The 26,818-nt window shown below is 43.7% G+C and overlaps 1 protein-coding gene across 4 annotated transcripts in view; it reads left to right on the forward strand.

Annotated features, from left to right (window-relative positions):
• Positions 1-26,818, forward strand: part of INTS8 (integrator complex subunit 8) — a 220,343-nt gene that overhangs the window by 57,024 nt on the left and 136,501 nt on the right. For all 4 annotated transcript variants that reach the window (XR_004538293.1, XR_004538292.1, XM_033933169.1 and 1 more), the window contains exons 7-9: positions 6,446-6,628; positions 6,746-6,853; positions 21,701-21,856. Coding sequence is in view for 2 of the 4 variants with exons in the window: in XM_033933169.1 (XP_033789060.1) it covers positions 6,446-6,628; positions 6,746-6,853; positions 21,701-21,856 (447 nt within the window). In the remaining 2 variants the exon portion in view is untranslated. The remainder of the gene's footprint in view (positions 1-6,445; positions 6,629-6,745; positions 6,854-21,700; positions 21,857-26,818) is intronic.

The raw sequence follows: 26,818 nt of genomic DNA on the forward strand, positions 1-26,818 counted from the left end.
AATTTCTCTAGTCTTTCTTCATACATGAGATCCTTGAGCCCCAAGACCATCCTGGTGGCTGTTCGCTGTACCGACTCGATTCTCAGCACGTCCTTTCGGTAGTGAGGTCTCCAAAACTGAACGCAGTACTCTAAGTGCGGCTTCACCATGGCTCTGTACAACGGCATCATAACTTCAGGTCTCCTGCTGACGAAACCTCTGCGGATACACCCCATCATTTGTCTTGCTCTGGAGGAAGCCTTCTCCACTTGATTGGCAACCTTCATGTCCTCGCTAATGATCACTCCTAGATCGCGTTCCGCTGTTGTCCTAACCAAGGTGTCACCATTTAGTACATAAGTTCTACGCGGGTTTCTCTTTCCCAGGTGCATTACCTTGCATTTTTTAGCATTGAAGCCAAGCTGCCAAGTAGTTGACCATTGTTCTAGCAGCAGTAGATCGTGTGTCATATTATTAGGTAATAAGCTTCTGCCTACTATGTTGCAAATTTTGGCGTCGTCGGTGAACAGCGATACCTTTCCCCTAAGTCCTTGCGTCATATCTCTTATGAATAAGTTAAATAGAATCGGACCCAGGACCGAGCCCTGTGGCACTCCACTTATCACGTCCGATGCTTCAGATGGGGTACCGTTCACCACTACCCTTTGATGTCTGCCGCTCAGCCAATCCCCAACCCATGTGCATGACCTTGCATTTATCTACGTTAAAGCGCATTTGCCATTTGTTTGCCCAGTCCTCCAGCTTATCGAGGTCCCTTTGCAGTTCCTCACACTCCTCCCTGGTCCTAACTCTGGCGCAGAGTTTGGTATCGTCTGCAAATTTTATAACCTCACACTTTGCCTCCGTTTCCAGGTCATTGATAAATATGTTGAAGAGTAGCGGCCCTAGCACCGATCCCTGCGGCACACCGCTCGTGACTCCCCGCCAGTCAGAATATTGGCCCTTTACTCCGACCCTCTGTAGTCTACCTGACAGCCAGTGCTTGATCCATCTGTGTACATCCCCGCCCACCCCGTGGTTCCACAGCTTCCTAAGCAGCCTTTCATGTGGCACCTTGTCAAAGGCCTTTTGAAAATCGAGGTAAATGATGTCTATGGGTTCCCCTTTGTCCACCTGACTGCTTATTCCCTCAAAGAAGTACAGAAGGTTTGTCAGGCACGACCTTCCCTTACAGAATCCGTGCTGGCTTGTCCGCAGTAGGCCATTTTTCTCGATGTGCTCGCAAATGCTGTCCTTGATCATTGCTTCCACCATCTTCCCTATAACTGAAGTCAGGCTCACCGGCCTGTAGTTCCCGGGGTCACCTCTCGATCCCTTCTTAAAGATAGGTGTGACATTCGCCAGTTTCCAGTCCTCTGGTACCTCTCCAGTTTTCAAGGATAGGTTGCAAACATGCTGGATTGCGCCCGCTATTTCCTGACTTAGTTCCTTTAGATCCCTTGGGTGGATCCCGTCCGGTCCCGGTGATTTGCCGCTTTTCAGTGTGTCAATGGTTATATATAAGGGGAGGAAAAATTTGTTGAATTTTGGGGATATGTTTAAATTAATATAGTGGGATATTAGTTGCCTGGGGGAGGGGATTTAGGTTCTGCTTGACCAATGTGTGTTCCAGGTCAGACAATGATAGTGGGAGGGAGGGGAGGGAAAATTGAGGGAGGGAGAGGGGATCAGAGGATTAGTATATTTACGAGAAATGGAAATGGAAGAAGCGAAAAATTTGAATTGTCTTTATATAATTGTATTTTTGGGGGGGAGATGGGTTGGGGGGGGAAAGGAAAAGGAAATATATATAATAAATGTGCTGAGATCTGATCATGTATATTATCATAGAATATTGGTTAAAATTTGATTATAAAATAGATGGATATAAAAATTTATTCTATTAATGTCAATGGTTTAAATCATCCTATCAAGAAGAAAAAAGTATTATCGTTCCTTAAGAATCAAAATGCGGACATTTATTTCATTCAAGAGACGCATCTTTCTGAAATTGAATCTAAAAAGTTATCTGGGGGTTGGATTTCTAAATGTTTATTTGCACCGGCTTTAGGGAAAAAAGCAGGGGTGGGTATTCTGATAAATAAAAAATGTAATGCAGATTTTAAATTAATAAATTATGACCCTTTAGGTAGAGGGTGCATGTCAAAATGGTTCTGGGAAATACAACCCTGGATTTATTCAATTTATATGCTCCTAATTCGAATCAAATGGAGTTTTTCAAACAAATTCAGCAATTACTGTTACCACTGGCTACTTCTAATTTAATAGTAGCAGGGGATTTCAATGCTGTAATGGATTTTGGATAAAAGACCAAGTAGAATTATGAAATCATTAGGCTTAGATAATTTGATTCAATCTTGTGATTTAGTTGATATATGGCGTATTCTTCATTTTAATGATCAGGAATTTTCTTTTTGTTCTCAGGTCCACAAATCCTTTTCACGAATTGATTATATATTTGTTTCCAATAACATAGCACAGCGAGTGTTAAAAGCAGTTATTGATCCCATTGTAATTTCAGACCATGCTGGTGTGTGGATTGACCTTCAGAATTATGATATTGAACACTTTAACTCAATTTGGAGATTTAATAATGCTTTACTAGCAGATTCGAACTTCCTGGAAGATTTTAAATTAAAAATGCAAGAATTCTTTCAAATTAATAATTCGGATAACATTAATGCTGAGATCTTGTGGGACGCTTTTAAAGCAACAATGTGAGGAAATATTATTTCATATTCAGCATTTATTAAAAAACAACTTAAAAAACAATTTGTTGATATGGAAAAACAAATTAAATTATTAGAAAATAAATTAATTGAGAAATGGGAAAATAATACACTACAAGAGTTATTAAAAGTAAAAGTTAAATATAATGAGATTTCTTCTCAATTTGTGAGGAAAGATATATTCTATAGACAAGTTCAATTTTATGGAAATTCAAATAAAGCTGGAAGATTATTAGCAAATTTTCTTAAAGCAAAAAAAAGAAAATCTAAGATTATTGCAATCAAAGATACACAAGGTAATACACACACTAACACTAAAGATATTTTAACACATTTTCTTGATTTTTACAAAGATTTATATTCTTCTGAATCTTATGAAAATAAAGAACAAGATGGATTAAATTTTTTAAATTCATTTATTGGGCCAAATGTTCCGGATCATATAAAAAGAAGTTTAGAGGAGCCTATATCTTTAAAAGAAATAGAATCAGCATTGAAGTCTCTTAGAGTTGGATCCGCTCCGGGTGGTGATGGTTATACTGTTGAATTTTATAAATCATTTCAAAATATTATTTCACCATATTTATTAAATTTGTATCAGTATCAAATGAATAATGGAAATATATCAGGTACTATGGCTGATTCAGTAATTATTGTCTTACCAAAACCAAACAGGGATCCTACTTTGGTTTCAAATTACAGGCCTATTTCTTTATTAAATGTAGACGGTAAACTGATTGCTAAAGTATTAGCAATAAGATTGGCAAAAGCTCTTCCTTTTATTATTGATGTACACCAAACAGGATTTATTGCTAAAAGACATTCATCACATAATACTAGATTAGCATTTCACTCATTAAATTTAGCAAAAAATATTAATGATCCAGCTTTTCTAGTGTCTTTAGATGCAGAAAAAGCTTTTGATAGAGTGGAATGGAGTTTTACGTATCAAGCTTTAAAATGGTTTGGTATAGGCCCCGGTTTTATTAAAATGATTCAGACATTGTATAGCTCTCCTGGTGCAAGATTATATATTAATAATAATTTATCAGATAGATTTAACTTTCGTAGGGGAGTTAGACAAGGATGTCCTTTGTCCCCCTTACTTTTTGATATTGTTCTGGAACCTTTATTAATTGCAATTAATCAAACTAAGGAGATAAAGGGAATCCCATTCTCCTACTGGGAATTTAAACTTTCTGCTTATGCAGATGATATTTTATTATATTTTAATTTTTATTTATTTATCATTTTAATGCATCCTATACAAGATGTTTAAAGAAATACAGAAATATATTATTCTCTTAGTCATATTACATACCAAGAATTGAAATTTAAACATCCATATAAATCATATAATACAGTCCACAACTTAAGGAGAAGAGACAAGATGAAAGTAAAACCCCTCGGGAAAGGGGAATATACAAAGGAAACTAAAAATTTTAAGAAATAGAGCAGTCAGATCTTACCTATCCAAAGTAACCTTAACCGCATTATTAACCTGTATCATTCGGACTGTGTAGAGATTCCTTTACCTTCAAGGAAAAAACCTAATTGGGAAGGTTCGAAAAATATATATTTACTTCCTTGATAGGAAATAAAACATTTACAAGGAAATCGCAACTGGAAACTTGCCCATTTTGCAACTGGAAACTTGCCCATTTTTTTTATATTTAAGAGAACCGGGGAATACTATTCCATGTTTGCTTAATCTGTTAGAGAAATTCGGTAAATTTTCTGGATATAAAATTAATTAGAGTAAATCTGAAGTTCTTCCAATTAATGTTCATTGTACCAAAGAATTATTTGATTCATATTCATTTATCTGGAAAGATGATGGTTTAAAATACTTAGGAATTACTATCAAAAATACAATTGAAGATACAGTCAAAGAAAATGAAAAACTTTTATTAAAAAAAATAACAGAAATGTGTGAGCAATGGAATCCTTTACATCTTTCTTGGTGGGGAAGAGTTCAAACAATTAAAATGATGATATTGCCTGTGGTTTGCTACCAAATGAGTATGATACCAATATTTTTTCAGGGGTCATTTTATAAAAATTAAATAATCTTCTTACAAAATTTATTTGGTTTGGGAAAAGACCCAGAATTGCTTTAGTATCATTACAAAGACCAATTGTGGAGGGAGGGGTAAATTTTCCAAATTTTTATAGGTACCATCAAGCCTATATTCTAAGACAGGGTATGTATTGGATCCTCCCAGATCTCATGGAGAATGTGCCAGATTGGTTGTATTTAGAGTGGCGGCTCCTGTTCCCATTACATTTAGAACATTTAATTAGTATAACAATGCCTAGAAGATACAAAGATAACAGAATTTTATTAGATACTTGGAAAACATTAAGATATATCAGTAATCTATCACCAGAACCAATGGCTAAATCACTAAATCAATCTATTTGGGTAAACTCCAGGATCAAGATTGGCGGATTTAAGATCGTCTGGAAACAATGGATAATTGCAGGAATACGGACATTGAATGATGTCATTTCAGAAGGTTCACTGCTTAGTTTTTCACAATTGCAAAATAAATTTGGCTTAAATAAAACACAATATTTTAAATGGATGCAATTGAAGCAGGCCATTCATGCAGGGTTCCCTGAATGGAAAGATCTTAATACTCAATATAGTCTGCAGGTTTTATGTTTCCAGGCAGATTTCTTGGGTCACCAAGCCGCAAAATGGTATAAATTGATATATGGATTTTTAAATAAAAAAAAGAAAACTGGACTTAGGGATATTTGGAGTATTGAGATTGGACAGACAATTTCTGCATCTCAATGGCCACGATTTTGGTCCTGGAGATTAAGATCTACAAGGTCAGCATCTATGAATCAAACATGGATGTTTTTATTACATAGAGTGTTATGGACCCCTACGCACCTGCAAAAGATAGATAGTACTAGATCCAATAGATGCTGGCATTGTAAAATAGAAGTAGGGATGTTAGATCACTTAATTTTTTTCTGCCCCTGTGTAAATGCCTTTTGGAATTTAATTTGGCCCCAAATTAACAAATTACTAGAAAATCATGTAGGACTCTCATATGATACCATACTATTTGGTACTGCAATGAGAACTCAGAGTCCGATCTCAGCAAATAATAACAAGCTGCTATTAATACTGACAGGAGTCGCCATGCAACAAATCACTCAAAATTGGAAGGATTATACCAAATTAAATTATACGTTCTGGTGGAACTCTGTCTGTCATATATACAAAATGGAAAAAGTATTAGCGTTACAACAAGGGAATCTTCACAATTTTAAGAAAATTTGGCAACCATTGACTAATTATTCTAGTGATCAGACTTCTTAGCACATTGATAGTAGTTATATAGGAATGGGGTGGGATATGTATAAATTTTTTGGAAATACGAATTGAAAAAATGGGGAGGGATTTATCATTTATGATTTGATGTATTGATGATAGTTACAAATGTTATGTAATAATTATATTATATGTGATTCAGTTGTTGTAAGAATGGAAAATTAAAAATTAAAAAAAAAAAAAAAAAAAGAAAGACCCTTCTTCAGGGTCTTTTTGGGACTTATAGCCCAATTTCAAACCTCTTTCAAGACAGGGAAATCTTTAGTGATTGGTTTTGCTACGTTTAAAATTTGTTATGTTCATTGAATATGTAATGAATAAGTTTGGGCAGTAATTTGTATACCCACCTATTCCTAAACTACAGTTGAAGGAGCAGACTGAAGATTCTATTTTAGTGCTAGAAGCAGCTCTCAAACTGAAGAAGGACCTATATGTGCACACTGTGAGGACTCTGGACTTCCTAGCCATGGAGCCTGGCATGGTGAATGGGGAGACTGAGAATTCCACTGCTGGATTGAAAATTAGTGCTGAGGAAATTCAGTGTCAGGTGAGTGTCCTACCCATGCTTTAAGTGCTGACCTTGACTCATACAAGTCTAATCAAGGATTGAGGAAAACCAGAGTGTAAACAATCGTGTGTTTTCCATGCCTTGGTCTTATTGCAGGTTTGTTATGATTTGGGAGCAGTGTACTTCCAGCAAGGTGTCGCAAATGTCGATGTGTATGAAAAGGCCCGAGATTACTTTTTGAGAACAAAAGAATTGATTTCAAAGGTGAGTTAACTTCTCGTGCATTGTATTCAAACTATATCACTGAGTAGAGTAGAGCCTGGCTAAATTTGGAGCAAACTCATTTATTACAAAAGTTGCTTCTTACGATGTAATCAGACAGTTACAGTGCTCTGTGCAAGTATATAATTTGAGATCAGGACTTGGGTGCGTTTTAAAGGGGTGTAATAAAAAGTGAAGAAACATAGTACCGTATTTTCACGCATATAACGCGCGCGTTATACGCGTTTTTACCTACCGCGCATACCCCTCGCGCGTTATACGCGTGAGCGCGTTATACAAAATTTTTTTAATATAGTTCCCACCCCGCCCGACGCCCGATTCACCCCCCCCAACAGGACCGCTCGCACCCCCACCCCGAACGACCGCTCGCACGCGCTCCCACCCACACCCGCATCCACGATCGGAGCAAGAGGGAGCCCAAGCCCTCTTGCCCGGCCGACTCCCCAACTCCCCGACAATATCGGGCCAGGAGGGAGCCCAAACCCTCCTGGCCACGGCGACCCCCTACCCCCACCCCGCACTACATTACGGGCAGGAGGGATCCCAGGCCCTCCTGCCCAACCCGACCATGTGCCTCAGGCCGCGCCCCCAGGTGGGACCTAAGGCTCCAGGGCCTATTCTGATTGGCCCACGCGCCTTAGGCCCCACCAGTAGGCGGAGCTTTGGGACGGATGGGCCAATCCGGCCTCATTCCGTCGTTGGCTGCCTGCCGGACAGGTGGGTTTGGCTCCCGTCTGTCCGGCCAACTACCAAAGGTACGGGGAAGGGGGGTGGGGGTGTCATGGGGGTCGGCCAGGGGGGTCGCGGGTCGGCTGGGGGGGCGGTCGGAGGTTCTTGGGGGGGGGGCGGTCGTTGGAGGGAGGGGGGGTGTGCGTCGAGGGCAGGAGGGCCTGGGATCCCTCCTGCCCGTAATGTAGTGCGGGGTGGGGGTAGGGGGTCGCCGTGGCCAGGAGGGTTTGGGCTCCCTTCTGGCCCGATATTGTCGGGGAGTCGGCGGTCCTTCGGGGTGGGGGTGCGAGTGGTCCTGCCGGGGGGGGGGGATGTATCGGACGTCGGGGGGGGGCATCAGGCTTTCAGGATGGGGACAGACCTTCAAGGGGGTGAACGGAGAGTCGGGACAGCGCACGGAGAGTCGGGGCAGTGCACGGAAAGTCAGGGCGGGTGAATGGAGAGTTGGGACAGCGCACGGAGAGGCGGGGCAGTGCACGGAAAGTCAGGGAGGGTGAACGGAGAGTCGGGACAGCGCACGGAGAGGCTGGGGCAGTGCACGGAAAGTCAAGGAGGGTGAACGGAGAGTCGGGACAGCGCACGGAGAGTCGGGACAGCGCACGGAGAGTCGGGGCAGTGCACGGAAAGTCAGGGAGGGTGAACGGAGAGTCGGGACAGCGCACGGAGAGTCGGGGAGGGCGAAAGGAGAGTCGGGGTGGCCAGAGGAGAGTCGGGGCGGGCGAAAGGACAGTCGGACTGCATGCGCGGTATACCCGTGAGCGCAGTATACAAAAGTTTTTGTACATAAAATCGTGGTTTCTGCGCGCTATACCCGTGTGCGCGTTTTACACAGGTGCGCGTTATCTGCGTGAAAATACGGTATGTAATATGTTGTACTTTGTCTGTCTCAGTTGCGCTCTCTGTACTTTCTCTGTGTTTATCTCACCTCACCTGTTCTCATTTCTTTTGTCTCATTTGCTTACTTTCTCCAGTTACCTCATTCTTCTCTCATACCATCATACTTCATTTCCCTCTGTCATTCATTCCCACTCTTTTTTCCTTGGTTACGCTAATTTCCTCTCCCTCATTTGCTTGCTTGCTTTTTTTTTCTTTCCTTCTCATTCCTTTTTTTTCCTAGTCTGGCTAGGGGTGAGCAGGAGCACCTGGGAATTGGAGACAAAGGAAGTGTGTTTAAAGTTTGCACTTTTAAAAATAAAAGGTAGCTGAAGCCGTGACGGATCAGGCCAGAAGAGTCTGACATTTCGCTGATGCTGTGGTGTGTGGATGGTCTGGACAGAGAGTACAGTTTGCAGTGAGTGCATAGAAGTCTGTTGCCACATGTAGCATCACCAGCAGCCTTTGCTAGTCTTGCAGTGGTGAATCCCCACTGGCTGGAGAAATTCCTTCTTGAAGAATCTAAGAGTGGGGTGTTCTCCAGTACCAGGTGCAATAACAGGTTTAGACGCTTGGTCAAGGTCTTTGGTGGAAACAACTGCTATTTTAGGAGAGTTTCTGAAAGATCTAGTGGTCATGCATTCCCCTCGATGACTGAAGTTGGCCTCTTCTTTTGGGAAGGGGAGGGTTGGTTGGTATTTCTCTTGATTTCCAAGCTCACTTCCCCCCCAAGTTTATTTTACTTCTGTATCAGGCTTTTTGTCTAAAGCAAGGGTAGCTCCAGACTTTTTTGCAATCCCTCTGTCTGCTTAGAAGTAAAATTCCAGGGCTGAGCAAATGGACCCAGTTAAAGTCTGAGTGGGACCAGGATGATCTAAAGTCCTTCCCCTTGGATTTGATGTTGGGAAATGTTTTTCTTAAGGAAGGCCTTGACTCCGGAATAGGGAGCTGGATGATGGGAAGCACATGACTAAAGAAAGTGATATTTCAGCTGTAGTTTGGATTGTGAAGCAGGAGGAGCTGTTGGATCTGATCACTCAGATTTCTTGGGTCACCATGAGTCGCCATGGCTGCAGTGAGGGGGGGTTGTAATTGTATGGAGGGCGGCGAAGCAGTGTTTAAAAAGCTGGTCCGGCTAAAAGGTGGTGCGGCCGGGGGGAGGGGGGGAGTGGCGGGCAGTGTTTAAAAAGCTGGTGCGGGGTGGGGGTGGGTGTTTTGCAGCAGTGAGGGGGATTCAAATTTTTCACCTTCGCTTCATAAGACGCACTGAGATTTCCACCCACTTTTGGGTGGGAAAAAAGTGCGTCTTATGGAGCAAAAAATACGGTACTTCAAAATCAGGAAAAGAAACCCTTAAAAAAAAAAATGCCCATACGGTGCAATGGTGTGTGGTGCAGTGGTTAGAGCTACAGCCCCAGCACCCTGGGGTTCAAATCCCACACTGCTCCTTGTGACCCTGGGCAAGTCATTTAATTCCCCAGTGCGTCAGGTACATTAGATAGAGTGTGAGCTGGGATTTCAGAGGTATAGGGAAAGGAGGAAAAAATCCCCAGATTACTGATCCCCTTCTGGAAGGGATGACATGGTGGAGTGGGGAAGAGCTATGGGTAAGTTTACCCCATTCATGTAGAAAAGGAGAAGTTACAGCTTCCCAAAGTGGGTGTCTTAATTGTGACTATAACTCATAAGGATGCAATTCCAGTGGACGGGAGCATGACCCTCAAGGATCTACAAGATAGGAGAATTAATTCAGTCTTGATAGGCTTTTGAGGTTATTACGTTACATTACATAGAGACTTACATTCCACAAATATCAACAGTTCATTGCAGGTTACAAGAACAAAGAGCTAGGTCATATCAGCCAGGAATTACATTATGCTATCCTAACTATTAAAAACAATTATCTGTCTAGCTAAACAAATTTTTTAAACAAAAAAGTCTTCAATTTCTTAGAATTTGAATAGTTCCTATCAGTTCAAAGTTGTTAAATCGCAAAAGGATTGTGAAAAATTACAAGAAGACCTTGTGAGACTGGGCATCAAAATGGCAGATGACCATTAATGTAAGTAATTGCAAAGTGATGCATGTGGGAAAGAGGAACCCGACCTATTGCTAAGTGATACAGGGTTCCATGTTAGGAGTCACTGTCCAGGAAAAGGATCTAGGTGTCATCATTGAGGATTCTTTGAAACCCTCAGTTCAGTGTACAGCGGTAGCCATGAAAACAAAGGGAATGTTAGGAATGATCAGAAAAGGAATGGAAACAAAGATGAGAATGTTAAAATGCACTTGTATCGTTCCTTGGTGCAACTGAACCTCAAATTCTGTGTGCAATTCTGGTTGCTGCATTTCGGCAAAGATATAGCAGAATTAGAAAGGGTACAGAGAAGGACAAAAAAAATGATAAAGTGTATGGGACCACTTCCTTATGGAAAAAGGCTAAAGTGGCTAGGGCTCTTCAGCTTGGAAAAAAGAGGGTGAAGGGAGATATTATAGAGGTCTATATAATACTGAGTAGAGTGGAATGAGTAGATGTGAATCGCTTGTTTACTTTTTCCAAAAATACTAGGACTAGGGGCCATGCAATGAAGCTACTAAGAGATAGACCTGGATTGGCCACCATAAGAACAGGCTACTGAGCTTGATGGACCATTGGTCTGACCCACCTATTCTTATGTTATTAGATTGTAAAACAAGAGCAAAAAAAAGTAGGATAGTTGAATGTTTAGGATACTACGTAAACTTTAATCCAGTTCATCAATGTGCAAACACAATAACATAGACCTCTCGACACGGCCATGTTTTCGGCTGGTTTGCCTTTGTCAGGAGAAGGGATATTCTTTACAAACATATCAAACACATAAAATATATAAAACAAATTTTAAACGAAGAATAAAAATATTTCTAATATCTTAGAATTTTTAAACAAAAAAAATTGAATTATAATTAAAATATAATGAATAAAATATATGTAAACAAAAGTGATATATATAAAAATAAATGTAAAAAATGAATATGTACAAAAAGAGCAGACATGGAACATTCATATAAGGGCATTAAGAAATAAATGAGTAAAAACATACCTTCAATGTCAAATTTAGCCATTTTCTGAATGGCTGGCAGTAGTTCTCGCGAGTCCCGCAAGAACTACTGCCAGCCATTCAGAAAGTGGTGCGGGCCCAAGCGGGAGCGTGTAAAGCTTGGGCCTGAACATCGCACTCTTGACTCATGAGCCGAGGAGGGAGCCGCTGGACCACCAGTCTTGAAAAAGGTACGGCGGTGAAGACTGGTGGCAGTGGCGACAACAGCGGCGGTGGGGGATTTGTTTTAAAAAGGTGTGCGGGCGTGGCTGCAGTGAGGGGGGGTTGTAATTGTATGGAGGGCGGCGAAGCAGTGTTTAAAAAGCTGGTCCGGCTAAAAGGTGGTGGGGAGGGGGGGAGTGGCGGGCAGTGTTTAAAAAGCTGGTGCGGGGTGGGGGTGGGTGTTTTGCAGCAGTGAGGGGGATTCAAATTATTCACCTTCGCTTCATAAGACGCACTGAGATTTCCACCCACTTTTGGGTGGGAAAAAAGTGCGTCTTATGGAGCAAAAAATACGGTACTTCAAAATCAGGAAAAGAAACCCTTAAAAAAAAAAATGCCCATACGATACAATGGTGTGTGGTGCAGTGGTTAGAGCTACAGCCCCAGCACCCTGGGGTTATGGGTTCAAATCCCACACTGCTCCTTGTGACCCTGGGCAAGTCATTTAATTCCCCAGTGCGTCAGGTACATTAGATAGAGTGTGAGCCTGCCGGGATAGATAGGGAAAAATGTTTGAGTACCTGAATAATTTGTAATCTGCATAGAATTGTAGGGTATGCGGAATATAAATAATTAAATAATACCGTAATCCTTATTATAGGTAATATCCCCCAAATTGCGAGTTGTGGTACAAAAGGATGAAATTTATTTTCTTCAACTCTGCCTCCTGTAAGCAAGTTGAGAAGGTGGTGTTCTGATTGCTCTGGTCATTTTTTTCTTATTTTCGGGTTTTTCTTCGAATCCAGAGGTTTTTCCAGTGCTAAAGAGGTTCCCAGTGGCCCTGGAACAGCTCTGCCTGGGAGAGGACGCAGATTCTGGGAAAGAAGTCTGTAACTAACAGGGAAACCCACAGGGTACCTGTCTAGCCAACCTGCAGTCACACTTGTGGAGCTCGGGGTTTGTTCCCCTGGTAGCTGGCTCACAACCTGATTTATTAGGTGCTTGAGTGCAGGCTGTTTGGCCACCATAGTGGTCCAGTTAGGCTTTGGCAGGTGCCAGCATCGTTTTACTCCACCCTTGTCACATGGATCCATGTATTTGCCATCTCAGTCTGACTCTGGTCCAGCTGGCAGCCCGAAGATTGCAGCACGTGGCTTGATTTGTCTGACTGAGGCAGTGTCTTCTCCACATTCCAGCTCCTAATCTAATCTAATGCTTAGTTTTGTATACCGAGACTTCAATCCAAAAAGCTCGACTCAGTTTACAATGATTAAGTTAGGCCAATAAGGGCATATAGAAAATTATCAAGAAAGATTAGTTTCCAAAATGTTTAGTAAACAGAATGGTTTTCAGAGACTTACAAAAAAAGGGAAGGGAACCAAAACTTCTTAAGTGAAGTGGAAGGTCGTTCCAAAGTCAAGTAAACTTAAAAGACAGAGATTGACTAAGAGTCTTGATTCTTTTAATACTTTTACTAGATGGACAGGACAGCTTGAATTGTTGATCACGCCTTGCAAAAGAGAATCTATAAGAGTTCCAAGATAAAGGAACTAACTCCTGTAACAGCTGAAGCAGGCTAGCACCAGCAAAGACAGACTGGTTATTGTAGCCTCTGGGAAAATTGTGTGTGTGGGGGGTGGGAGGATTCTGAAATGAGTGGGGGGTGTTTCAAGCATTTCTGGGGCTGGATGTAGGGTTGTCCACCTCCAAAAATACCTTCCCAGAATGACCTTTTATTTGGTTTACCTGAGCTGTTTTAGGTGTGACCACGCTGCCACAGTGGCCATCTTGATGTTCCAATTTTTGTATAAAAGCCTCCATCTGCCTCAAAACCCTTCAATTTTGACACATCATGTCAGGTTTATACTGGATGGTTGGCTGAGAAGCATCGGTGTACTGCGGGGCACATGAGAGAGGGGCCAGGAGCTTTGAGCTTATCCTCTCCTAGAAACTCCAGGGCTGGAGGATTGAAGAAGGCTCTATTCTTTAGCACCTCTCCGGACCGGCACAGTTCACTGATGGGTAATAGCTCATCATGACCATCAGGTGGAGACTGAGACAAACTTTTGGCTGTAGTACAAGTGGCTATGCTGTCCCTAATACTTCAGTGTGTTCTCAATCTTCAGCAGATGTGGTAAGTTGTTGCAGTCTTCCCTGGTTTAGTGTAGGGCTGTTGGAAGTTGTGTAGTAGCCTTCTTGTCCCCATCTGGTGCCGGACTGAGCTTGGGGGACCCTTTTGGGGGGGTCTGTCCAACCTCTGGGGTGTCACATTCGACAGGTCGAGTCTCCCCATTTTTTCCACCTCCCCAAAATTTTTATAGAGGTGCCTCATCTGTAAGCCTTAATAAATAGCCACTGGTAACCCAGATGTGATGAAAAAACCAATGTATGATAGAGTAAACACTTTCAACACTGAATGTGAAGATGTCCAAAAATGTAAGACAGGAACAGCATAGACCTAACTCAATCCAAAAAATGAAGGAAAAAGCCTCAGAAAGGGCCCTCCCACCTCACCAAAACGGCTCAAAGAGGTGGTCGAGCTTTTACCTCACTGGCAAAAAACCTTCATTATGTGATAAAGTCTTATGCTGTGCTGTAATGTGCCAATGAAAATTAAATAATAGAGGAATTATTCCACTTATCTTCACTGATCGGTACACCAACAGTGGCCAGCGTTTCACAAATTCATGCTGCCTCAGGGTGTATCCCGACTGATCAGGTTTCTTTCAGAACAGGACGCCAAACCGCTTCTTGCTCAGGAGTTAGGTCTATGCTGTTCCTGTCTTACATTTTTGGACATCTTCACATTCAGTGTTGAAAGTGTTTACTCTATCATCTATAAGCCTTGCCACTGATACTGGCAAGGCATATGGCTTAGATAGCCAGTGGAGTCTGTTCTGAAAAAAAAAGCAGATAATCGCTAAATTTAGAGAGTTTCTGGAGAAGGTGGCAGGAGAAATACCGACTAGCGTCTTACCTCTTTCATTTTTATTTAAAGTTTTACAGTATTTCTTAGATTTCCTTTTCTGGTTGCTTGAGAGTTCTGGTTAATTGAGTTCCAGTTAACAGAGTCTACTGTAGTGTAGTACAGTTGATGTAAATTTAATAAACTGACATACTAACAATCGCTACATTAAAAGTTAATACCTGTTGTGTATGTCTCCCTCCCTCTCATACAACCTCATGTTCAACATCTTTCTCTCTCTCCTTCTCCCTTGCACCCTTGGTACAACATCTTTCTTCCCCCTTCCTCCATGCAGCATTCTCTTCCTTTCTCTGCCATGTCCAACATCTCTGCCTCTCTCCCAATATCCACCATCTCCTCTCCTCCCTTTTGTGCCCTTGGTCAAATATCTATCCTTTCCACCATTATTTTTAACATTTCTCCCTTTCTTACCCCTCTCCTTGCAGTTTCTCTCCCTCCGCTTTCTCGCTCCTCTTCACCCTTTTGCAGTATCTCTCCCTTTCTCCCCTCCACTCCATGTCCTACAGTCCTTCTTCTGTTATCCTTTCAACCCGCGTGCAGCATCTTTCCTTCCTATCCCCCCCCACCACACTTAAGCTAACTCTCTTTCTTGTACAATCCCACTTTATTCTGAGACCAGTGGGTTATTTCCGCTAGGATTTGTAGGAAGCCTCTACCCCCTCTCCCTCATACCTTATCACTGAGCATGTTCCTCTATTCACCAGTTCTTCTTCCTACAGGCCAAGCTGTAGGAGCTTATCTCTTCTGCTCGTGTTTAATTTTGTGGTATCTCAGTATTTTTCATTTGCAGTTTTTGCCCTCGTGCTGTGGAGGTTCCCTGTGGGGACATCCTTGACTGTGGGCGATTGCAGACCTTTGGAAAAAGTCTGCTTCTGGGGGATTCCCTGCTTGTCAGTAAGCCCCCTGGACAGCCTGCACATCAGATCAGAGCTCAGGGACCATTCCCTTGAGAGTTTGCTCACCCCAGGTTCGTTTGCTAGTGGGTAGAGCGCAAGCTGAGCAGTTTCATGGAGGCGTGACCGGGATCGGAGCCATACTGTGTTCCTCCACCAGGCGTCTGCGTGGGGTGTACGAGGGTAGCGGTGGTGGTCAGGCTGGTGGAGCAGTCACAGGACTTGAAATCCAGATTTCCAGTTCATTGAGGCAAAGATCTCCCTGTAAGATGTTTTCAGCTCGTGTCTGCAGTTTCTCTCATTCAGCACATTTCACACTGAGTACAAGCGCAAGTTTCTGTTAGAACAAGCTAACAGCTTGAATCAGAGATTTTGGGAGATCTTTAAAAAGGGGATTTTAGGTGTTTTGCAAGTGTAACTCCGGCAATAAACCTCACAAATCTTCCAAGCATTCCAAATCTGAGGTGCAGAGGTCGGCTCCTGCCACGGAGGATGGGTTTTCCCCGGAATTTGTGAATATGCTTTATCAGGCATACTTGATTAAAAAAAAGTCTTTGCCTGTTTTCCTTCCACCAGCCTCTGTGCTGGTTACAGGGACTCCTGCTCTGGGAGACTAAGGTCTTGCCTTGCTAGGGTACCGGGGAATAAGATAGCTGTGCCCGCAGTTGTGCCAGACACTCTTTCCATCCCTCTGCTTTCGCAGGACAGCTCTGCGGTGGCCACTGATGTGGCAAATCTGGCAGATTTCCAGGATCCGGACCTATGCTGAGCCCATGATTTGGGGGATGACCCCACAGTGTGTAGATTTTTAAACCCATCCATCTTGTTGATTTAATTTCTGGATCTCTGCAGGAATTGAAACTGCAGATGGAACAGCAGGTCACTGCTGAATGTTCCCTCATGAGTGACCAGAGGCCACAATCTGCCTCTGCCTGATCATCCTGACCTTATTAGGATTCTTACAGATATCTGGGAGATTCCAGAAGGTCCTTTGAAATGTGCTTGAGCCATGGCGTGACTTTATCCTATGATGGATGGCTTTAACAAGCGCTTTACTTCCCCACAGGTAGATTCTTTGGAGCACTGGTCACCAAGCGCACATCTCTCCCCAGCGATGGGGGAGGGAAGGATGTCCAAGACTGATATGTGGATTTCATAATAAAGCGTCTGTTTGATGCAGCTGGTGTTAAAGCGGTGTAGGCCACCTCTTTCGTGGCTCGGGCATGCCAGTCCAAGCTGTGCCAATATTCTGATAAGGTGGTGCTTCTTGATTTTGATTGTCTCATCTCCAGAGTGGATTACACAGCTGATGCCTTGTATGACATCTTAAAAATTTTCACCAAAATTAAACCTAAGAGCTCAACACCAGCTGTATCTGGCCCTATGGACAGACACTTGAAATTAATAACTGATAATCCCTCTCAGATACTACTAAATATGGACTCTCCTAGCTCAGGAGCTTCAATCAGTCCCCTTGAGCAGACTCCTCCCCTTCACCCAGTATCTAGTGATAATGGGAATATAAATCCTATTATTTCCTCCGAGCATGTGGTATCTTCCACTCAGATAAATAAACTGGTTTATACCAGAATACCTAAACCGCTTGACCTTTTAGGAGTAGTGGAGGATCAACCACTAATGGAGGAAACACAAGATATTACCCTTAAAGATTTGTGTTTAGGTATTTCTAGAGTTGAAGGGCTTCTCAGGTCTACTGTGAAACAATCAGTGGATTTTTCACAGTCTGTTTCTCAAAAGTTTGATAATGCGGATACCAATTTAGGTTGTTTAGATAAACGATTAAATGTGGTGGAAGCTCAGTGTAATACACTTCAAGCTGTCTCAGTATCTGCTGTTAAGGATTCTATGGTGTTATATTCTAAAATGGAATTAATGGAAAATATGCATAGAGGGAGGAATCTTCGCTTGGTTAACTTCCCAGTAACTCATTTATTACCTTCGGAAATTTTGTTAAGAAAATTTTTAAAAGAAATACTGGGGCTACCCAATGCAGAGAATTTTCCAATTAATAACTGTTATTATGTTCCCCAAAAGAAAAAAGAACTGCCCAGGGGGTGGACCACTTGGTGATTAATAAAATTAATTTGACAGAGTTTCTGGAAGATAGTCAGGATGTGATCCAGAGTAAGTCCACTCTGGTGATAACATGCATGAGTGAGATAGATAAAATGTTGATTATGAAATTGTATTTTAAAAATAGGTTAACAAAATTTTGTGGAGATTTGGTCAGAATTTTTCCAGATGTCTCCAGAGCTACACAATTGAGAAGGAAATAATTTTTGAAATTAAAAGTTAGAGTTTTAGCTCTGGAGGCATCTTTTTACTTAAAATTTCCATGTAGATGTCTTGTCAGTTTCAAGACATTGAATATGTTTTTTGGGATCCCGTTCAATTACAACAATTTTTGAGTGCTAGAGAACAGAAATGAGTTAATAATAAACTGGCTATTAGTTTCACTACTGAGGAATAAGAGGATATAATAAAGATCCAATATAGAGTTGAAGTCTCTCCGTTGGTGGATGCTCTCTCCCAATCTTTCCAGAGGTTTTCTGTTTCATGCTCCTCCTCCGCACAAGGTCCTCACGATAGACTCATCGACCTATGCTTGGAGGGCTCATCTGGACGGTCTTTGCACTCAGGGTCTTTGGTCCAGTGCCGACCGCCTTTGTCACATCAATCTGCTGGAACTTCAAGCGATTTTCCTCGCCCTGAAGGCTTTTTGTCACCTGCTTCGCGACCGAGTGGTGCTGATCCGCACAGACAACCAGGTCGCCATGTATTATATCAACAAACAGGGGGGCATGGGGTCCCTGTCCCTGTGCCAGGAAGCGATGCGGTTCTGGGATTGGACCATTTGCCGCAACATATTCCTTCATGCGATCTACATTCAGGGCCAGCACAATTGTCTGGTGGACAGGTTGAGTCGTCTTCGGCAGCCTCACGAGTGTTCCATCCATTTCGTGACTCTGCGTCAGGTGTTTTCTCGTTGAGGGACTCCGGATGTCGATCTGTTCACGTCCCTCCTCAATCACAAGTTGCCCCGCTTCTGCTCCAGGGTTTACACCCCTCTCAGACTCGAGGCGGATGCTTTTCTACTGGATTGGACCGACCTGTTTCTGTATGCGTTCCCTCCTTTCCCTCTGATTCTGAAGACTCTCGTCAGGCTCAAGTCCACGCGCGCCATCATGATTCTGATAGCTCCTCAGTGGCCCCAGCAGCCGTGGTTCTCCCTTCTGTTACAGCTCAGTTCCAGGGAGCCTCTTCTTCTGCCTGTTTTTCCTTCTCTGCTTACGCAGAGTTGGGGTTCGCTGCTCCAGCCCAACCTACAGTCTCAGCACTTGACGGCTTGGTTCCTCGAAACTTAATGCCCTCGTTCCAGTTTTCCCAGCCTGTGCTGGACGTCCTGGAGGCGTCTCGGAAGGAGTCCACTTGCCAATATTACCATCAGAAGTGGACCTTCCTGGTGTGCTACTCGACAGCTGGAGCCGATCTCTGCCTCCCTATCTGCTGTCCTGATTATCTGTTGCACTTGTCTGGTGCTGGACCAAGTCCTCTTCGGTTCGAGTCCACCTTAGTGCCATTACTGCTTTTCATCAGCCGATTGACGGGAAGCCTATCTCTGTTCATCCTGTGGTTTCCCGCTTCATGAAAGGCCTTTTCCACGTTCACCCACCCCTTAAACCCCCTCCTGTGCTTTGGGATCTTAACGTGGTCCTTGCGCGTTTGAATAAACCCCTCGTTTGAGCCGCTAGCGTGGGCTCACTTGAAGTATCTTACTTGGAAGGTTGTGTTTCTTATTGCTCTCACTTCTGCCCGTCGGGTCAGTGAGCTTCAAGCCTTGGTAGCGGACCCACCTTTCACTGTCTTCCATCATGATACGGTGGTTCTCCTTACCCATCCTAAATTCTTGCCTAAGGTTGTTTCTGAGTTTCACATCAACCAATCCATTGTTCTTCCTGTATTTTTTCCAAAGCCCCATTCTCACCCTGGAGAAGTGGCTCTGCATTCTCTTGATCGTAAGTGAGCGCTGGCCTTCTACTTGAAGTGCACCGTTCCTCATCGTTCTGCTCCCCAGCTGTTCCTCTCTTTCGATCCTAATAGCTTGGGTCGCTCTGTTTCTAAGCGGATCATTTCTAACTGGTTGGCCGCTTGTATCTCTTTCTGTTACGCTCAGGCTGGTCTCTCCCTGCCGGGTCGAGTCACAGGCCACAAGGTCCGAGCGATGTTGCTTTCCTCTGCTCAACTCCCATTGAGGAAATCTGTAAGGCTGCCACTTGGTCCTCGGTTCACACTTTCACCTCTCACTACTGTCTGGATGCTTTCTCCAGGCGTGATGGCCACTTTGGCCAGTCTGTTTTGCAAAATCTAAATTGCCAACTCTCCCTCCATCCCTTTCTGGTTAGCTTGGAGGTCACCCACATGTAGAGAATATGCTGCCTGCTTGTCCTGGGATAAAGCACAGTTACTTACCGTAACAGGTGTTACCCAGGGACAGCAGGCAGATATTCTCGCAAACCACCCACCTCCCCATGGTTGGCTTCTTTGCTAGCTATCTGAACTGAGGCCACGCTGAGGAAACGCATGCCCTAGGTCGGGCGGGAGGGGCACGCGCGCATGCGTGGGCCAATCGTAAACTTGAAGGTCTTCAAGCAAGTTTGCTTTAGAAAACGTCCGCTAGGGGGCTCCGTCGGTGACGTCACCCACATGTAGAGAATATCTGCCTGCTGTCCCTGGATAACACCTGTTACGGTAAGTAATTGTGCTTTTTGCTCTTGCTGGTGTCAGGGGAGAAGACTGGGCTCCTGAAGCTCCCTCTCTTCATTCTCCGCCAGCTTCAGTGGGTCAGAGTCAGCGGCAACTTTTGCTACAGGCTGCCTGCTGCTAACCCGGAAGCTTCTCCTCTGCCGCGTCCTGACCCAGCTGAAACAGGAAGTTGTAAGCGGCAGAGGAGAGGCTTCCGGGTTACAGGCAGGCAGCCTGTAGCAATTGCTGCCGTTGACTCTGACCTGTTGAAGCTGGAAAGTGAAGAGAGGGAGGTACAGGGACCATGGGAGCCCAGCCTGCATCCCTGGTGTGGTAAAGTTCTCCATTGCTGGGTTGGTGGGCCAGGTCCACCCATAGCTACACCTCTGCTCCGCCATCTATCAATCATCCCTCCCTTCTCTGCCTGCCATCCGTCCATCTTCTCCCCTCTATCCATCCTTCCTGCATATCCCCCTGTAGTGCAACCCCAATGCCGACCCAACCCCTCCCCAATGCCCTACTTTATTATACCTCATGGTCTACTGGCTTCTTTCCTGCCCCTGCTGCTGCTAGAGCCACTGCCGCCAGTGTGAAGATTTTCAAAATAGCTGCCGAGACTTCATGGGACAGCTTTGCGAGACTTCAAGCTGCTACATGAAGTTTGAGCAGCCATTTTGAAAATGTTCACACCGGCGGCAGCAGCAGCAGCAGCAGCTCTAGCAGCCACTAGACCACTAGGAACATTAAAAGGTAGGCTTGGGGAAGGTTCCCTGGGTCCCCATTACCATGATATTTCCATGGCAGCAGTTCTCATTCCTGGGGCATACCATAGAATGGTCTACCACAACCAGAGTAATACTGGGCAAAATTGGCAACTCTTTCCTGTTACCATGTCACTTTCTAGTCCATAGGCCATTATTGAAATGGCTTGGGGAAATCCACAGCTTATTTCTAGGATAAGCAGCATAAAATCTGTTTTACAACTTGGGATCTAGCTAGGTACTTGGAACATGAGTTGACCCTATTGGAAACAGGATGCTGGGCTTGATGGATCTTCGGTCTGTCCCAGTATGGCAGTTCTTATGTTCTTAACTTACATGTATAATTTATAGAGGATTATAAGTTTTGTGCGATGCTTGCCTAAATTTTAAGAGCACCAGTGTGGGTTTGTTTTTTTTTAGCATTCTAAACGGATTTGGAGTACCTGATACTGTTATAAAATAGGTAATCCCTGAACAATACTTGGACATAAATGGAGACACCCTGTTATAGAATTGCCCCATCTTCTTTGACCTGGATATGCTCAAGAGAGCTTAGTGGAAATTGTTTCTGTGTGTTGCAGATTGGTGTGGTGTCTCTTCATTGCAAAATAGATGAAAAACGGTTGGCTGGCTACTGCCAGGCCTGTGGTGTCCTTGCCCCCTCTTCGGATATTTCGTCTCTACAGTCAACTCCATACAGTCAAATCCATAACTCCATGAGATCTGGCAATTTCCAGGTAAGGTCTATGGTCACCTACTATAGACTGTTTTTGTTGAATTGATTATATTGATCAAATCTTGTTGAAACTTGTGTTTTTGCCTTATGTTGTTGTTGTTGTTGTTTTTTGTTTTTTTTTTTAATTCCTCCCATTTCTAGGTCCTCATTTGTAATGTGACTGTTGGGGATTGCATTTGTTCAAAACAAATGTCATATCTTGCTATTTAGTTTGGCTGAAATGATAGGAAAAACCCTGAAATTCAATGTTTTTTCCTGTGATAAATAGTGTACACACCTCTGAAAGAGAGCGTGTTATTTCCTGTTAGTTTGCACTGTTTTCAAAAGACTACACATTAATAATAATAATGCTTATAATTATAACGCTCCAAAATTTAAAAACTTTCCATAAACAATATGGAAACCCAAAAAAATCCAAAATTTTGGGCTCCACACTTCTAGTGACTGTTTAAACCAGGGTTAGCAACCACAGTCCTCAAGGTTTTCAAGATTTCCACAATGAATATACATGTGATTGATTTGCATGTATAGCTTCCATTGTATGTAAATAGATCTAATGCATATTCATTGTAGAAATCTTCAAAACATTACATTACATTAGGGATTTCTATTCCGCCATTACCTCGCAGTTCAAGGCGGATTACAAAAGAGTTGTAGAAGGTGGATTACACAAGATATCTGGTCATTTCCAGGGAGAATAAAGAGTGAGTTGGGGAAAAGTGGAGGGAAAGAAGGAGACTTGTGGTGTTAGGTCTTTTTCAGGGATTTCTTGAACAGTATATATGTGGTATTAGGTCTTTTTTCAGGGATTTCTTGAACAATATAGTCTTTATTCTTTTTCTGAATGTTTTGTAGTCTTGGGTCACTATCAGTAGATTGGAGATTTGGTTGTCAAGTTTTGTTGCTTGAGTGGCTAGGAAGCCATCATATAGTTTTTCCTTTTTAACTTCTTTGACTGGAGGGAGTATGAATGGGGTTTGAGTTTTCCTATGTCTGGTTGAGGTGGTTTGGATGAGGTGGTTGTTCAGGTAGGTTGGGCTGTCTCCGTTTATAGTTTTAAATAGTAGGCAATTGAATTTAAATAGTATTCTTGCTGGAATTGGAAGCCAGTGTGAATTGAGGTATGCCTCTGTAATATGGTCATGTTTCCTTAATGTGTAGATGAGCCTCAGTGCTGTGTTTTGAATTGTTTGTAATTGTTGCAGGGCAGGGGAGATAGAGGATGTTGCAATAGTCTAGTACAGTGGTTCCCAACCCTGTCCTGGAGGAACACCAGGCCAATTGGGTTTTCAGGCTAGCCCTAATGAATATGCATGAAGCAAATTTGCATGCCTATCACTTCCATCATATGCAAATCTCTCTCATGCATATTTATTAGGGCTAGCCTGAAAACCCGATTGGCCTGGTGTTCCTCCAGGACAGGGTTGGGAATCACTGGTCTAGTAGACCTAGTATTAGGAATTGTACTATGAGCTGGAATTGTGTTATCTCGAAGAATTTCTGAACTTGTCTTAGGTTTCTCATAATTGCGATAGATTTCTATATAGTTTTATTGATTTGCGGTTGCATGGTATAGCATCTGTGTATTATTATTCCTAGTAGTTTTAAGATGGATTGTATGGGGTAGTTAGTTGCGTTGATTTCGATGTTGGTTATGGTTGGGGTTTTGTTGTTTTCTAGGAGGATGAATTTTGTTTTGTTTGGATTCAATTTCAGTTTGTGGTCTTTCATCCAAGTTGCTACCGTTTCAAGTGTTCGGTGTAGTGTTGCTGTCATGGAGGGCTGTGGTTGATCAAAAGGTATGAGAATTGTAATGTCATCTGCATAGCTGTAGGAAGTGATGCCTTGTTTGTCCAGGTGGGTACTGAGGGAAGCAGTGTACAGGTTGAAGAGAGTAGTTGATAGTTGGGATTCTTGGGGTACGCCGCTGGGGTTGGCCCAAGGTTCTGATTTTTCTTTATCCAATTTTACTCTGTAGGTTCTGGATTTTAGGAATCCTTCAAACCATGAGTACACTTTATCTGTGATACCTATTATGTCCAAAATTTGTAGTAGGATGTTATGGTCCACCAGGTCGAATGCAGCGACTAGGTTGTGGCCCTCAAAGACCATGGTTGCCCATCCTTGGTTTAAACTTGGTATTTATTATACATGTATAAGGATTTCCAGAATATCCTTGAGCATTTTTATCCCTATAGACTGATTGAGATTTTTGTTTTCCATTGTTTTTGCCAACATAGACCATGTGTTAAAATAATTTTATGGCACTTTTTCATGCCCCCCTGATATTGTGCCAGACTTTTAGTAACTGCATTAGTCCTGAAGAACATAAAAACATAAGAAACGCCTTCACCGGATCAGACCCTAGGTCCATCTAGTCTGGCGACCCGCACACGCTGAGGCCAAGCTAGGTGCTCCCTGATGGAGACCTTGAAAACTGACTTCTTTTGAGCTTGTGCCACCTTTATTGGCTCACTAATACTATAAACTCCTCTACGTTTGCCAAAAGGTGCTTAAAAAGATACAAAAAAGAAGGCAAAAAATGTCAGTAAGGACTCTATGAGTGTGTCTATCAGCTAATCACTGCTAACAAACCATACCACACAAATACCAAATGTCAATTAAGGAGTAGGGACGCTCTCAGTGTGAGGTTATTAGCGACGGGAGAACAAACTCCAGCGCTTCCACTTACAAAGACGGAGGTGAATCACCCCGCCTGCACACCATCATCGGGCGTCCCTAGTGTGCAAAATCAACTGTGCAGAATTAATAACAATAAATAAGTCACAAACAGTGAACTAGTGAGAGAGTGAATCAAACTGAAAACCCACTCATAGAGTCCTCCCCAGCCTAATCCCCAAGATGCAAAATGAAACCACAGCCAACTTAGCTTTTAAAGCGAGCCAAATGAAGTCAATGAGAATTGCAGGAGACCAGAATAGTCATTGGATCAACCGGTTTCAGGTGAAACCCTTCATCAGGATCTTAAGGCTGGAGCAGAACCGGCTGGGAGGGAAGCAGGAGATCCCGCAGAGGCAACTGACCGGGCTTAAAAGCAGATCTGCGGGCTCTCCGCTCTGCCTGCCCGCCCTGTCCCTACATGCCAGCCACTAGGCCATCCGGCCCTGTGCCCTATTCCTACCTGCCCTGTCCCGGCCTACCACTAGACCACCCTCCGACGTCAGCGCTGAAGTCGGGGAAGACTTCTGGTCGGCTATATGTGCGCGGCGGGACAGGCAGGAAATAGAAGACAAGCCTACGCGACTCGAGCTACATTTTGCTGAGAAAGTTGCTAAGATGGGCTGGGAGGCAAACGGGGAACACAAAAGGGGGAGGGAGTGCGTTTTGGACACAAGGCATGAACTTGGGAGAGAGGAAGGGAGAGAAAGATGCTGAGGTGGGGGAGGGAATGGGTTTTTGGACACAGAAGGCATGGACTTGGGAGAGAGGAAGAGAGGGAAAGAGATGCTGAGGTGGGGAGGGAATGCATTTTTGGACACAGAAGGCATGAACTTGGGAGAGAGGAAGGGAGGGAAAGAGATGCTGAGGTGGGGGAGGGAATGTGTTTTTGGACACAGAAGGCAAGGACTTGGGAGAAAGGAAGGGAGGGAAAGAGATGCTGAGGTGGGGGAGGTAATGGGTTTTTGGACACAGAAGGCATGGACTTGGGAGAGAGGAAGGGAGGGAAAGAGATGCTGAGGTGGGGGAGGGAATGTGTTTTTGGACACAGAAGGCAAGGACTTGGGAGAGAGGAAGGGAGGGAAAGAGATGGTTGTGTACACAAGGAATAGAAGAAAGGAGAATTTTTGGTCATAGGGAGGGAGTGAGGTACAGACAGTGGCATACCAAGGTGGGGGTGGGGGACGGTCTGCCCCGGGTTTACGTCCCAAGGGGGTGCACAGCTGGCCACCCTCCAGTGTTCTCCCTAGGCTGGCAAAATGCATCTCTTTAGCCACTTGAGTGCCACCGCCGCCATTGGGAACAGGCCGGTGCCAAGTTCTCCCTGCTTTTCCCTGTGGGGCTGACCAACTCTCGCCACCCGCGTCAATTCTGACGTCGGAGAGGACGTTCTGGGCCAGCCAATCGCTGCCTGGCTGGCCCAGAACATCCTCTCCGATGTTAGAATTGACGTCGAGTGGCGAGAGTTGGTCGGCCCCGCGGGGAAGAGAAGCAGGGCGAACTCGGCGCCGGCCTGTTCCCAATAGCGGCAGTGGCAGCCTATTCCCCAGTGGCGGTGGCAGCATTTTCCCAATGGTGGTGGCATAGGGGAGGGCAAGGAGAAAGAAAGAAAGGGGGGGACAGGGAGCCAGAAAAAAAAAAAGAAAGAGGGCTGGGTGAAACAAAGAAAAATGGGGCACGGAGAGAGAGAGAAAGACAGACATACAGAATGAAAGGGGGTATGGAGAGAGAGAAAAAGAAAGAAGGGGGCAGGGTGAAACAAAGAAAAAGTTTGGGGAGGGAATGAGGTCTGGAGGAGAGGAAGCATACAGGAGGCTGAAATAAGGGAAGAAATATTGGATGCACAGTCAGAAGAATAAAGTGCAACCAGAGACTGATGAAATTACCAAAGGTAGGAAAATGATTTTATTTTCAATTTAGTGATCAAAATGTGTCCGTTTTGAGAATTTATATATGCTATCTATATTTTGCACTAAGGCCCCCTTTTACTAAACCGCAATAGCGTTTTTTAGCGCAGGGAGCCTTTGAGCTTCAAGAGCAGCGTGGGGCATTCAGCGCAGGTCCCTGCGCTAAAAACCGGTATCGCGGTTTAGTAAAAAGGGAGGGGGAATATTTGTCTATTTTTGTATAGTTGTTACTGAGGTGACATTGCATAAAGTCATCTGCCTTGACCTCTTTGAAAACCCGCGGAATATAAATGATAATTAACATTTTCTCTGCGTACAGCGTGCTTTGAGTTTTTAAAATTTTATTGTTGGTAGATCATTTTGACTTGGCCACAAAG

The sequence above is a fragment of the Geotrypetes seraphini genome, chromosome 2, assembly GCF_902459505.1.
Source record: "Geotrypetes seraphini chromosome 2, aGeoSer1.1, whole genome shotgun sequence".
Lineage (NCBI taxonomy): Eukaryota > Metazoa > Chordata > Amphibia > Gymnophiona > Dermophiidae > Geotrypetes > Geotrypetes seraphini.